The 15,253-nt window shown below is 35.8% G+C and overlaps 1 protein-coding gene across 1 annotated transcript in view; it reads left to right on the top strand.

The window, feature by feature from the left end:
• Positions 1-14,406, top strand: part of LOC144438616 (E3 ubiquitin-protein ligase MYCBP2-like) — a 59,493-nt gene extending 45,087 nt beyond the window's left edge. The window contains 22 exon segments of the mRNA XM_078127715.1: positions 303-485; positions 1,295-1,482; positions 1,786-1,929; positions 2,387-2,713; positions 2,988-3,212; positions 3,579-3,644; positions 4,014-4,328; positions 5,930-6,010; positions 6,306-6,566; positions 7,095-7,378; positions 7,838-7,949; positions 8,092-8,211; positions 8,754-8,858; positions 9,298-9,426; positions 9,855-9,990; positions 10,168-10,274; positions 10,470-10,661; positions 10,922-11,029; positions 11,361-11,570; positions 12,575-12,682; positions 13,387-13,552; positions 14,109-14,406. Of these exon segments, the coding sequence (XP_077983841.1) occupies positions 303-485; positions 1,295-1,482; positions 1,786-1,929; positions 2,387-2,713; positions 2,988-3,212; positions 3,579-3,644; positions 4,014-4,328; positions 5,930-6,010; positions 6,306-6,566; positions 7,095-7,378; positions 7,838-7,949; positions 8,092-8,211; positions 8,754-8,858; positions 9,298-9,426; positions 9,855-9,990; positions 10,168-10,274; positions 10,470-10,661; positions 10,922-11,029; positions 11,361-11,570; positions 12,575-12,682; positions 13,387-13,552; positions 14,109-14,224 (3,683 nt within the window). The 3' untranslated portion in view covers positions 14,225-14,406.
• The last annotated feature ends 847 nt before the right edge of the window (positions 14,407-15,253 follow it).

Here is a 15,253-nt window from a genome sequence, read left to right as displayed (position 1 = left end):
AATATTCTCCAGCTACCTAAGTTATAGTGACAGCTTAGAAATTTAGTTATTGTATCATTTGATGTTGGTAATTTTTCATCTGTTTTCATAAACATTTTGTAAGTTACATATTGGATATTGACAATCATGTTATCTCTCAAGTTGCATTATATAATCTACATATTGCTAAAAGTGAATGTAGACAACACTTGGTACTAAGGCGGTGTAAAAACAGCTGGAGCGTTAGAATTGCAAGTAGATGCATACTGGACATATTTTAAAATCCAGAGATATAAATTCAGTCTATGTTATATGTGTTGTAGGTACATCTCAAACATCAAGTGGTGTTAACAAGGAAAGACCAAAGAGTGCAATAGAGTTTGATCTCCGTCGTATACCATTCCAAAGATCAATCTCCATGACAACCAGTGTGGAAGAAGAAACGGCAAAATTGATAGCTGTCAAACCAAGAACACATAGAAGACGTAACAACAGTGGAAGTACAGGTAGGACTAAGTTATCAACAAATTGATCAATTTCTAACTTCACAGTTGCAAGGTCATTGTTTAGAATTAAAGTCAAATTAAAAGTCAGGGATCCAATCCCAGGTCCTGGCATTTGTGTTATGTTATCACTGGAGCCATGAGGATTAGATACATTCAGAGCCAACTTTTCTATATCTCTGCTAGACAACTGTCTTTCACACCTTAATCCTAATCCTAATCTGAACTGACCCTTTAGGAGCTGCAGATTGTCTTTCCAGTATCTTGGGCTGTCCAGTGTTTTACAACTGTTGACATCAGACCATGGACAATTAGAACCTGTTACAAACAGAACAGTTTTATAGCCACTTTACATAATAGTTCATGTTCACAAACAAATTTCCAGTTCCCCTGGCATTTGATGTTCACAGAAAGAGGCAATAAAACTGTTCCTATCAAACCATCCTGTGTAATACAAGTTCTCTTCTGGTCCAACACTCTGTTCCATGTGTTATAATCCAATTCATTTGTTTACTTTCTCTGTTTGTAACAGGTTCCGTTCATCCATGGTCTGATGTCAATAGTTTTAAAACAAAATGAGTGCAGCATGGCCCTTACCAGAAATGAAAAATGTTAACAGAGTCTAGGCCATTTTTTTCTATAATTCTGCCAGAAAACAGATTTTCACAACTCAATTTGTAATCCTAATGCAAACTGGGCTTTTAATTAAAATGACTGATGATTTTGCTATCTAAATAATTAAAACATACACACAGCTAGAGGTTTGGATTGCAGTAAGCTGATATAGTCACTGTCATTAATATTTATTTCAGAAGGTGGGTCATCATTATTACGACGTCCATCACCAGCTCTAGCCAAATTAGTTTCTGGAGGGAACAATGAGAAGGCTGTTCAGCGACCAGTGATATCATTTATTATGCAACGATATGATTTAGATGCTCTACGAATTGCTATGAAACAAGCTGTCAGGAAAGCTGCATGTAGGGTTTATGCAATGCAGGTAAAGTAATTGTTCTTTCATGTGTTCATCTATACATGTGTTCATCTTATTTCAGTATTTTGGCTGGCTCCTGTTTCTGTCTGTGTCCCTCTGTGTATGCCTTGACATGTGTCAATCTGTGCAAACAATAACTATACTTGCTTACTTCAGTTTGCAGAATTTACTTTGAAAACTCATATCATTCAATCTATTGTTGTCTTCTTAAGACATTTGAAGAAATTAAGGTGGAATATTTTCTGTGTTAGGGAGATTTAATTCATACTATAGGGAGTTCATCTTTGCTATGTGTTTGTCTTGTTTTAGGCACTGAACTGGTTACTGCGAAACGTTACCCAAACAACATGTCTACATGATCTACTCTGGCATTTTGTTTCTTCCTTGATGCCAATACCAGCAGAGAAGGAAGAAGAAGGTGACCAGAAGAAGGAAAAGAAGGAACAAGATCAGGTACGTTCTATTTTTAGAACATCATTAGCGCCCTCAATAGGCAAGCGATGAATGTGCCTTAGACTTCGAAATGGGTTCTCTTGATAGGACACCAATGTCTCAACCATTCATAAGCTGAGTCTCATTCAGTTTTAACTATAAGTAGACATACCATAGAAAACATCATTCATGTCATTCTTCTATAAACTCCATGGGAAGGTGTCTGTCATTTTATGTTTTTTGTGAATTATTCTAAGTGTATTTAGCCAAAAATAATATTTTTAAATTCTCTGCTATGTGCTGAATACATTTTTCATGTGTTATAAGTAAGTGCATTTGTATACTGACTGAAATCAAACATTGGATGTCACTTACAGACTGTCAGTTTAACCTGATTTCCCAATACAATGTAGAGGCAGTTTATCAGCATGCAGTGTTAACTTGTAATCGTACATGATGTACTTTTGGACTATTACAGGATAGAGATGTTATTATCTGTGAACACCCATTATCTGATATCACCATTGGAGGAGAAGCTGTCAACCCATTACCTGTAGCCTTTCATATACTATTACAAACTATCTCAGACATGATGATGTTACTACCTCATGGCAGTGCCTTACAACTGATGGCACTTAGGTGTTGGTGTCTACGATTCAGACATTCTGACCACGTCTTCTTGCACCATTCACATGTATTCAGCAACATCAGTAAGATTCTGTCTAGGTCAGATGAAGGTGAATCTGAAGATAACTTGAACACCAGTACAAGTTTTATTGGAGAGATAGTCCTGCCCAGTGATCATGTAAGTAGTCACAGAAAACAATCGTCGGTAGATAATTTGAAGTTTTATTGGAGCATGCTTACATACAACTCAAAGTTGATGCCAGTAAAATGTTAATTCTCATGCTTGCTGAAAGAATAGTATTTCTCAGAGTTTAATTTTCAGAGAAAAAATGCTGTGAAAAAAGAGAATATAAGAAAGAAATACAGTATCTCTGATGCTTTCACTCAATGTTATAATGTCAGTGAATATATATCTACGAAATTAATGATATTATATTGTCCCTTCATTACAGGCTTCAGTCAGTGTGAGTAATCTGAAGGACCTGACATCTGTAGCTGATTTACAGGTATCAAGTAGGGCTGCCATGTTACAGAGTTTAACTGATGGATCAACTGAGACATTCTGGGAATCTGGAGATGAGGACAGGAATAAAACCAAGGCCATCACAGTCACTTGTACAGATACCATGCTACCAAATATTATAGCTATACATATTGATAATTCTAGAGATCTTGGTGTAAGTTTATGCTCATTCTATTCTATACCAGTCTAGTTCTAGAGATCTTGGTGTAAGTTTATACACATTTCTATTCGATACCAGTCTACATACGACAGTGACATATCAACTACTAGTATTGGCGAGCTAACTTAGACACAAACTAACAATGTTGATAAATATGCTATCAATGGACCTTGGTATAATTACACTAACAGTAGGGTGGTGTTTTTTTATCACAAATTAGGTACTTGATGGTTTATGACACTTTTCAATACCAACTAATACTTACACCTAGTTTGTGTAAATTGCAATGGCTTTCATCGATGGTTCAGTTTCATGTTGTTAACTTCAAAGATGACAACATGTTTTATTTTTATATTGCAGAATAAAGTTACTAGTGTAACAGTCCTTTATGGTGCCAGTACAGATGATTTGAAAAAACTCAAACAGGTCAGTCAGTTTTTAGATTCTTTTATTGATATCCCTTACTTGGTATCTTAAAACCACAAGTAGATGACTGAAATTGTAGCACAGTGGAGATTCAAACACAAACACATGCTAGTGAGGTCAATATCACAATGTATTGCCTGCCCAACAGTTAGCACTCTACCAAAATGTTTCTGATGCCCAAGTGAAACGATCGATTAATTCTATAACTCTATGGTAGAGCAAAATGATATGGTCTCCAAACAAACGGAAAATGAATGAATGAATGAATGAATAAACGAAGCAACCAAGGAACTAACCAGCAAATAAATAAATAAATAAATGAATGAATGAACAAATAAATAAATAATTATATTTTTGCATTTGTCATAGCTTGAACTGGAGTCACGGTACAGTGGTTGGCTAACATGGCCTCTACCTGAAGATTGTAGTAGAATTATCAAAGTTGATCTGAAAGGACCAGATAATAGTCTCAGAGTACGGCAGATCAAGTTACTGGGAAAGATGGATGGAGATGACATCAACATTCCTACCACTATCTCTTCCACCCTCAAACAACAGAAAGATTGCGAAGCAGAGACACTTAAAGTGTTCCGTTTGTTAACATCTCAAGTCTTTGGAAGACTCATTGCTGAAGAAGATAGTATTGATGGAAAGGAGGTTGATAAAAGTAAAAAAGAAGATAAGGTAAAGAGTGAACATTATCAGTGTCATGTAATTGTCTACAAGTGTCATGTAATTGTCTACAAGTGTCATGTAATTGTCTACAAGTGTCATGTAATTGTCTACAAGTGTCATGTAAGTGTCTACAAGTGTCATGTAATTGTCTACAAGTGTCATGTAACTATGCACAAATGTCATGTAATTGTCTACAAATGTCATGTAATTGTCTACAAGTGTCATGTAAGTGTCTACAAGTGTCATGTAATTGTCTACAAGTGTCATGTAACTATGCACAAATGTCATGTAATTGTCTACAAATGTCATGTAATTGTCTACAAGTGTCATGTAATTGTCTACAAGTGTCATGTAACTATGCACAAATGTCATGTAATTGTCTACAAATGTCATGTAATTGTCTACAAGTGTCATGTAATTGTCTACAAGTGTCATGTAATTGTCTACAAGTGTCATGTAACTATGCACAAATGTCATGTAATTGTCTACAAATGTCATGTAATTGTCTACAAGTGTCATGTAATTGTCTACAAGTGTCATGTAATTGTCTACAAGTGTCATGTAATTGTCTACAAGTGTCATGTAATTGTCTACAAGTGTCATGTAATTGTCTACAAGTGTCATGTAACTATGCACAAATGTCATGTAACTGTCTACAAATGTCATGTAATTGTCTACAAGTGTCATGTAATTGTCTACAAGTGTCATGTAATTGTCTACAAGTGTCATGTAACTATGCACAAATGTCATGTAATTGTCTACAAATGTCATGTAATTGTCTACAAGTGTCATGTAATTGTCTACAAGTGTCATGTAATTGTCTACAAGTGTCATGTAATTGTCTACAAGTGTCATGTAATTGTCTACAAGTGTCATGTAATTGTCCGCAAGTGTCATGTAATTGTCTACAAGTGTCATGTAATTGTCCGCAAGTGTCATGTAACTGCACAAATATCATGTAATTGTCCGCAAGTGTCATCTAACTGCACAAATATCATGTAATTGTTGTCTGCAAGTGTCATGTAACTACACAAATGTCATGTAATTGTCTACAAGTGTCATCTAACTGCACAAATGTCATGTAATTGTCCACAAGTGTCATCTAACTATGCACAAATGTCATGTAATTGTCTGCAAGTGTCATGTAACTATGTACAAATGTCATGTAATTGTCTGCAAGTGTCATGTAACTATGTACAAATGTCATGTAATTGTCTGCAAGTGTCATGTAACTATGTACAAATGTCATGTAATTGTCTACAAGTGTCATGTAACTATGCACAAATGTCATGTAATTGTCTACAAGTGTCATGTAACTGCACAAATGTCATGTAATTGTCTGCAAGTGTCATCTAACTATGCACAAATATCATGTAATTGTCCGCAAGTGTCATCTATATAACTGCACAAATATCATGTAATTGTCTGCAAGTGTCATGTAACTATGTACACATGTCATGTAATTGTCTACAAGTGTCATCTGTCACTTCACAAAAATCAAGTTCTCTTTGAAGTCAGTAAATATGGTATATGGTTTATGATTTTATGTGTACCAATGAGAAAACTTTACTGAATCAATGTGTAAAATTTTCATATTTGTATGATTACAGGGAGTGAATGATTGTGATTTAAGGGAACACATGGTTGGAATTCTATTCAGCAGAAGCAAACTAACACATCTTCAAAAACAGGTAATTCTTGAGAACAGTATTGTATGGGTCTCTCATATTAACATCTACAACTTTACACTACAAATGTTAACATAGAGTGCATACAAACCACCATAATTGGTATGTTTTCTAGGTATGTACTCACATAATTGGTATGTTTTCTAGGTATGTACTCATATATTTAATATGTTTTATGTATTCACGTTATAGGGTATGTTTGCCAGGTATTTGCTCCAATGATTAGTGACTGTATTCTCACATGATTGGTATGTTTTGTAAGCCAAGTATATACTCACATAATTGTTACATTTTATAGGTATGTGCTCACATAGTCCAAGCCATCCGGAAAGAGACTTCCAGGGTGAAGGAAGAGTGGGAAAGCAGTTTACTACTAAGAGAAGAGAAAGACAACTTTGGAATAATTACAACATCAGATGCATACTGCTTTGAGCTATTATCCATGGTGTTAGCATTAAGTGGATCCAGTGTAGGTAGAGCCTATATAGCACAGCAAGTCACATTGATTCAAGATGTCTTAACTTTACTGCATACAGGATCACCACGTGTACAAAGACAGGTAATACAGCTAACTTTTGACCAATTTCTTTTTGAAAACTTACTTTCCAGGTTCCCAATGTTCAAATATTTCCAAGGCTTTTTTTAACTCCATGGGGGTCAAATGAAGCTTATCTTGCACATGGGCAATAAACAAGAAAAAGTAGTGCTATGTCATAACTGTCAGTCCACATGATTATACAGTAGAGAAAATATTGAAAATCAGCATCTTTGAAACTATATTGTCCAAAATATGGGGTCAAAAGTTGTACAAAGAGGGGGTTAAGCCTCTCCATAATGCTTAAAAAATGAAGAGTGAAAAGCCAACATGAGTTGAAGGGGGTGGGGGATCTAAACTGCAATACATATGTATGTACCCTATACTCTATGAGGACCACTCCCACCCCCACCCCCACCCCCACCCCCACCCCTTGCCTAAGAACTGTCCCAGATATTCATATCTAAAACAATGGTAAGACTGTGTTTATTGTGTGTATCCAGGAACATAATAAAGAGGACATTTCATCACTCTGGTTTGTTTTATTTTTAGGTGGCATCTATATTGAGAAGAGTGTTACCCGAGGTATCACCACAGCAGTTTGCTGATGTAATGGCTATACCTTCCTTACCACCAGCTGACATCAGCATACTAACACAATCCAACAAGTCAGTGCCACCCAGTGAAGACTCAGTAGGAATTCTAGACATGTTATTAGCTTGTATTGCCAAGGCTTTAACTGTTCAAGCTAAGGTTAAAGGTGGTAGTGGACCAGCTGGTACGTTAGGGGGTAGAGGTGTGTGTACGCTGACTGTGGCATCACTTCTCAATCCAAGGTCAGTATTCTTGTCATCTAGTTGTAATCTTAAAGTTGATCTGTGGCTGACAATGATGATTTGTTTATATCTACAATTATGTCAGTTTACCATTCGGATTGGAAATGTAGCCTAAAAATCGTTGTTTGAAATTTTGAAATTAACAAAATTTTACCTCTGGTAATCCTTGCTCAAAACTAGTGTTATCAAATAATAACCCAAACTGTAATCTTGTGGTTAGATCTGGATCTGTGATTGAAAGGTTGCCGAACAGTACCTCTGGTTAGCTCATGGGCATGCCCTTAGAGCCTGTAACTTTGCCTGTGGTGCTATGTGACCTGTGATCATTTTCATGTTAGCAGCTGGTCTGGCAGCTAGACTACCAAAACTGAAAAACATCGTTACTTAAAAACCCAGACTATTTGACCTTTAAAGCAGTTTGATATTTGTGTAATTATTAATTTGTTTTGTTGTTTTCAGTATGGATGACAAACAAAGTAGGAAACCTGAAGATAAGAGATGGTGGTTTAAAGCAAGTATGCCCCAGAATGTAGGAGAAGTCATTATTAAACTTCTTAAAGATATGTCGGCTGTAAGTACTTCACTTGTTGTCATGATTTGTGTTATGACCATCAAACTCATGAAGTTCTAGTATGTTTTCATGTGACATGTATCATGTATTTTCAGTTGGTTGTAAATACATCTGAATGATTTGCTATACTTTTTCACTACAGGGTTTACTGTCAGAGGCTTGGGCAAATATTACCAAAGGAGCTGTAGCTGAAGCTGTGTTAGCATTAACAAAATTAGAAGAGAGAAAACGTATACCAATAGAGTGTATGAAGACACATACAGTAAGTGTACAATCAATCAATCAATCAATCAATCATTCAAAAGAATTCGTATAGCGCCAAAATCCAATACTACGTAATGTTCTATGGCGCTGGACAAGAACAATAGTAGATCAGTGTAAAAAATTAGAAAGCTCTTGCAAACAGATGTGTCTTGATGTCCTTCTTGAATTTATCAAGAGTTGACGAAGAACGAAGCTCTAAGTGGTATACTGTTCCATAAGACTGGCCCTGCTTGCAAGAATACACACTCACCAGACACTACAACGCATTAAGTCATATCAAGATAGTTAAAATTTAGGGTGAGATGAGACTCACAAGGGTTTCTGCTTGTAGATGTATGTTTGGAACGTGAAATTTGCATATATGCCATGAAATATTATTATGACCTAGCAGGAAAAAGGTTTATCAGATTGATGAAGTTTACTACATAGTCACTTTAAACCAGATTCCAAAAAAGGTAACTTTATCTGTACTAACTATAATGTCTGTATTTCCAATAATGGTGTGTGGTCCTTTTAATATGCAATGTGTTTAAATTACAGATGTGGCTTTCACTAGCATCCCTATGTGTGTTAGATCAAGACCATGTAGACAGATTGTCTTCTGGTCAATGGATTGGAAGTGAAGGCCAAAAGAGTAAACACAAGGTAATGTCAGTTTGTATATGAAACATATCAAATAGCGACTCTGATATTTATCAACTAGTACCAGTGATATTCATCCACATTTTAGTTCAAATAAACTTACAAAATGTAAAGTTCAGTATTGTTATGGGCATAATGTATACATACTAGGATTATGTCTGTGTCTGTCTGTCTGTCTGTCTGTCTGTCTGTCTGTCTGTCTGTCTGTCTGTCTGTCTGTCTGCCTGTCTGCCTGTTCATCTTAAAATGTAATACTACTCACAGTGTAGTACTAGCACTATTGATATCTAAAACCAATTGAGTGGTAAGAGTTATGAAGTGATCAAGTGTGAAAACATTCCTTGAATCAAGGTGCATTCTAACTAACTCTTCTTTGTTTAGCTATACTATTAGTCTTAGTACTGAGACCATGATGTCATTTATCGTGTTTTGATATTTACAGCCAACCTGTGATAACCATGACGATGGCGAGACACTAGCTATCATTCTTTGTAATGTATGTGGTAATTTATGTGCTGATTGTGATAGATTCCTACATTTACATAGGAGAACCAAGTCACATCAAAGACAGGTAAGATATTGGTGAAAGGTTCTGTGATGTGTAGCAACAAGAAAATGATGAAATGTGAAATTTAAAGACATATTATTATATTATACCTTATCGGAGGTAATATATGGTTGTGATCAGCTAACTGGGTTTCTTTGTCTTGTAGAATACACATCCATTGCAATGAAATAAGTATGTGGTGTGTGTGTGTGTGTGTGTGTGTGTGTGTGTGTGTGTGTGTGTGTGTGTGTGTGTGTGTGTAGGGGTATGGATAGGGAGTGGAGAGAAGGGAGAGAAAGAGGTGTGAAGACTTGTATGTAATTTCAAGTTTGGCAATGTTGTGAAATTGGCAGTTTGATAGTGGATTTCATTTGAGGGTAGCTTCTGACTCATTTAGCATAGATATTTGATATTATTTAGTTTCACAATTTTCTTTTTATTTCTCATTGTAGGTTTTCAAAGAAGAAGAAGAATCAATAAAGGTTGATTTACATGAAGGTTGCGGTAGAACTAAACTATTCTGGGTGATGACATTAGCAGACAGTAAAACATTGAAAGCTATGGTAGAATTCAAAGAAACCAGTGGTAGTGAGTAGTATACTGTACTTTGATAACACACACACACACACACACACACACACACACACACACACACACACACACACACACATATGCACGCACACTCACACACCTCAGTCATATGTTTATATCAGGTTTCAAGAGAGGAATGACACTAAACATAACATATTTTTTCTAATAAACCAGGTACCTCATCAAGTGGTAGTAGTGTTGGAGCTTGTAGGTTTTGTGGGAGTTCTGCTAATGCTGGCTTACTATCAGTAGGATATGTGTGTTCAGACCAGGACTGTCAGGTAAGAAATGTTATCAAAGAAAATGATCTAGAAAGGCAGGTTGAATGAGATCTCTCTGCAGTCGGATTATTCACATTCCCAGTTCACCCATGTGCAATTATTTCTTTTGCATTCCTAGTCTAACTATCTGCAATATTATGATGTTATTTATCAAATGAAGAAGACGTTAACACTGTACTTGTGTATATTTTGTAGGAACATGCTAAGCATGCATGTAGTAAGGCCCTGCCATGTGGTCATCTCTGTGGTGGTATCAAAGATGAAGATGTCTGTCTACCTTGCCTACATGGATGCTCACAGAAAAATGGTGTTCAACTCAAACAAGATGCGGATGATATGTGTATGATATGTTTTACTGAAGCTCTCTCAGCTGCACCTGCCTTACAGGTGAGTTTAGTAGTGTACATATACACAGATTCAGTTCATTTACTGGTACATGTTGTATATTCATACACTAACAATCATTCTATGAATGTAGTTGTAACCCAGAAGTTATTGGCTTCCCTGATATCAAGTCCATAACCATCTAGAAAGTTTCCCTAATACCAGTATATTTGTTGCATTATGCCAATAAATATATCATATTCTATCAATATATTTGTAAACAATATATCAATTTTGTGTATATCTTTATTTTCTTTCAACAGTTGGAGTGTAGCCACATCTTTCATTTACATTGTTGTAGTTGTGTGTTGGAGAAACGTTGGGTTGGACCAAGAATTACATTTGGGTTTTCTCTATGTCCAATTTGTAAGGTAAGTAATAGTAATAAGGTATACCTATAACAGTTTAAGCTGCAGTGATGTCCAGATACTGTTGAGAAAAATGTTCATTCCTAGATACTAGATCAGACATTGTTACAACTTTCAGAAGTTTGTGTTGTTGAAGAGCACTGACCAATCATGAAATATTGATAGCTGTTGTGAGATGGAGTATTGATGAGATGGCTCCAGAACCTCACTAAACCATGATAGTGTAGACACTTACTGCTATATAGCGTGGTCATAAACATATCCATTTCACTTTGTCTTGTGACCTAATGGTGACTAGGTGCAATCAAATGTCTTTATGTATCTTGTATTACAGGTAGAAATTGACCACCCTGTTCTTAAAGATTTACTGAGTCCAATTCGAGGTCTTTATGAAGACGTTAGGAGGAAAGCATTGATGAGATTAGAGTATGAAGGTTTACATAAATGTCAAGCTATTACAACACCTGGTGCTAGGTTCTATAATGATTCAACTGGATTTGCTATGAACAGATATGCTTACTATGTATGCTTTAAATGCAAAAAGGTAAGTCATATTATAAGTTATATTTAGACCATGTCTGTTAGTAATACAGACAAGCTGTATATATTGTCTGTACTCCTAAGTGTCTTTCTGCCTTTGTGTGTGTGTGTGTGTGTGTGTGTGTGTCTGTCTATCTGTCTGTCTGTCTGTCTGCCTTTGTGTGTGTGTGCCTGAGTGTTGTGTGTCTGTCTGTCTGCCTTTGTGTGTGTCTGTCTCTGTCTGCCTTTGTGTGTGTCTGTCTCTGTCTGCCTTTGTGTGTGTGTGTCTGTCTGTGTCTGTCTGTCTGTCTGTCTGTCTGTCTGTCTGTCTGTCTGTCTGTCTGTCTGTCTGTCTGTCTGTCTGTCTGTCTGCCTGCCTGCCTGCCTTTGTGTATGTGTTTATTTTTCATGGACAATGCATGTACTGTACATATAGCGTTGACAATACAGGGACATGCAACATAGAAGTGCTTTCAAATTCTATATGTTTATATGTTTTCATAATCACAATTTATTGATAAAAAAGTCCATCAAACGTAGAGTGAATTAGAGGGTATTCATTTCTGGAAGCATGAATGGTGGTAGTGTACATTTAGTCTGTAATTGTTAACCAAAGGGCCCAAACTACTGTGTGTTATTTTGTAAGGGAAATGGAGATGGAGTGTCCATATTGTTTGAATTCATTCAAAAATCTTGTATTTGAATTTTTTTTTCTTAATTTGACAACAACTGTTGTATCTATTCATAACAAATATTGGTGCAAGTCAATATAATAAGATTATATTTTATTTTCAATCAGTAATTCTAATAAGTGCAGATGTGGATTTGATATAATTCATTGTCTACGTAGGAAATTGCAGAGATTAGGTACTCTATGTGTCTACTTTATGATTGTTATTGTTATTATTATTAAAGATATACCAAATGTATATATAGGAGTATAATTATATACGTGTTCACCATTGTTGTTTTACCGCACAACTGATCATCAACACTACTAATGTACACTTCATATTTACTATTTGAAAGGCATACTATGGAGGTGAGGCTCGTTGTGATCAAGAAGCAGATGTAGCTGATGACTACGATCCCACAGAACTTGTTTGTGGTGCTTGTTCTGATGTTTCCAGAGCACAGGTAATACTTGTGTCTATCGTACCTTTCTGTTTTGTAACTGAAAAATGGCAGGTTACTAGACAATTACCTTAATTCCTGTAAACTAACTTCAGTCAGTGTCAATTTTGTGCTAATGATAACAGATTTTTGGGATGTCATTGAAAACTAGTGTTTGTAACACTTGTTAACTCATGCATGGTGTGTAAATACAAAACACTATATGTGATGTTAACCCATGTTACTTATTGTGGACAAATTGCATCAGACATTGACCTTTGATCTTGACCTTCATCCTCAAGGTCAAATTACAAATTTCTCCATACTTTTAAGTTGTACGCATTCAAGTGTATATACCCATAGATGTTCAGATACTAACCTTTGACCTTGATAGTTGATCTAGAAGGGCAAATAGTAATTAAGTAAATGTTTTCATTGAGACACCAAGGTTTAATTGTATACTTCATAATATGAGAGTAAATCTACATATATCTAGTCAGACTAACCCTGTCTCATGTTAATCTCTTGTACTATGTGTAGTTGGACTGGAGTTCACATTTTCTCTTGTAATGGGATCATTTTATCTTATCAGTAGACGTTTCTGAGTGCAAACTTTTATAAATTGCCACCTAATTGTAGGTAGGGCCTTATATTAGATACCAATTTCAAGTATGTTAGTGTTGTAGACTTAGATGCTATAATTTGTATTACATTTTGATGTTTTACAGATGTGTCCAAAGCATGGTACAGATTATTTGGAATACAAATGTAGATACTGCTGTTCTGTGGCAGTATTTTTTTGCTTTGGTACAACTCATTTTTGTAATCCCTGTCATGATGACTTCCAGAGAGTTACTAGTGTTGGTAAACAAGAACTGCCACGCTGTCCTGCAGGTAGGTTTATCACAACCATGTTTAATGTTAAGCTGCCATTGTTAAAGCAATACAACATATGTCACGCAATTATTTGGAAAATATGATTTTAGATAGACATTACACTTTAACCCATAGAATGCCATGCTAGTGTACACATGGTTACTCTAATGATTTAAGGCCCTTGGACCATGCCTACATTTACAGATACCCAAATTATCAATGCATTAAGAATGATATACATGATAGAGTATACACACTACATAATACATACAACCTGAAAACCAAACACTAGGAGGCACCTAGTGTAGTATTTCACTGTATGCGATAAATCAAATCACATCACCAGTAACCCACAACCTGCAATGAGCAGCATTGTGCACCAATTGTAAAACATTTAATAGTACATGTATTATCAGATAAAACTTATGACATTTAACCCTTTAGTATGATAGAAATAGATAACCTATGGAGAGTTTAGTGAACTGATTTACAATTTAAACCAAATAATTCATAGTTACTTAATGGTGAGTAAGGTATTCATGTACTAAACTCTGTGATGTATATTATATTATAGGACCACGTGCTAAGCAATTGGATGGTGATGAGTGCCCACTACATGTAGAACACCCACCTACAGGTGAAGAATTTGCCTTAGGATGCGGAATATGTAGAAATGCACATACTTTTTAAACAACAGATCTCTGCACTTTTACCATGATTGAACTACAACTCATATTAACAACTAGTTCATCAACCAATGTATTGGTTATCGCAATAAATAGAGTTCTGACCAAGCCTACTAGAAATCATATGCTTGTAATTGTGATGCGTGTGCAATAAAACGGTGCATTGCCTTGAATATATGTTTTTAATATGGACATTGCTAGCCTTGTTACTCAGTATCACTTTTAGATTACTTCTCATCTCTTATCACAAACACAGTTCAGCTGAGAAACTGACATTGAATGATACACACTCCAATTGCAACACTGTGATTTCTTGTGGGCTTACTTCAAGAATGTACTATTTTTGCAGGCTCTTTGAAATATCGTGCATGTTTTTTACAGAATTTTAACATTCTTGTAATCCTCCTTGGAGGTAGTCTGTAAGAAAACCAATTGTCATAAAAAAAATGCTTGGAAAAAGAGAATTTCTTGGTCAATTATCAGTCAATGTGAAATCAAATGAAAGTCTGTTTATGTATGCAGGCTTTGCTCCAGTAGTGTCACTCTTCTTGTCATCAAACTACTGGCTAATTTTATGTCTCTCGGACTGCCCCCCACCCCCACCCCCACCCACCCACCCACATACCCTCCAACAAATCACTGTCAAATCAAAATACCCCACCATCCTCTAAGGACTACCCCCAAGCCTACAATAATTATCTGGTAGATGTGAACTGTAAAGCATTTCATTTACAGAGTGTACATGTCGTAATAGATGAGAACACTTCCATATACATCTCATATACATTTTGCTCCGTGCATGTTGAGGCAGTGTGATATTTACAATGTTTTCTTTAATTTAAGTCTATTTTCTAATACTAATACCACTATGCAGATACATAACGCCATGGCAGCTGTTGATATTGACTGTCATCTTGTGTATTACAGTATAGAACTGGTATTGTCTCCGTAGTATTACAAACAAAGTGACTAGATCATTGAACTGAGAAACCTTTAAACAGTAATTAGTAATCATGTAGCAGTAGTTCATTAC

The sequence above is a fragment of the Glandiceps talaboti genome, chromosome 8, assembly GCF_964340395.1.
Source record: "Glandiceps talaboti chromosome 8, keGlaTala1.1, whole genome shotgun sequence".
NCBI lineage: Eukaryota > Metazoa > Hemichordata > Enteropneusta > Spengelidae > Glandiceps > Glandiceps talaboti.
This window is presented reverse-complemented; position numbering and strand designations above follow the sequence as displayed.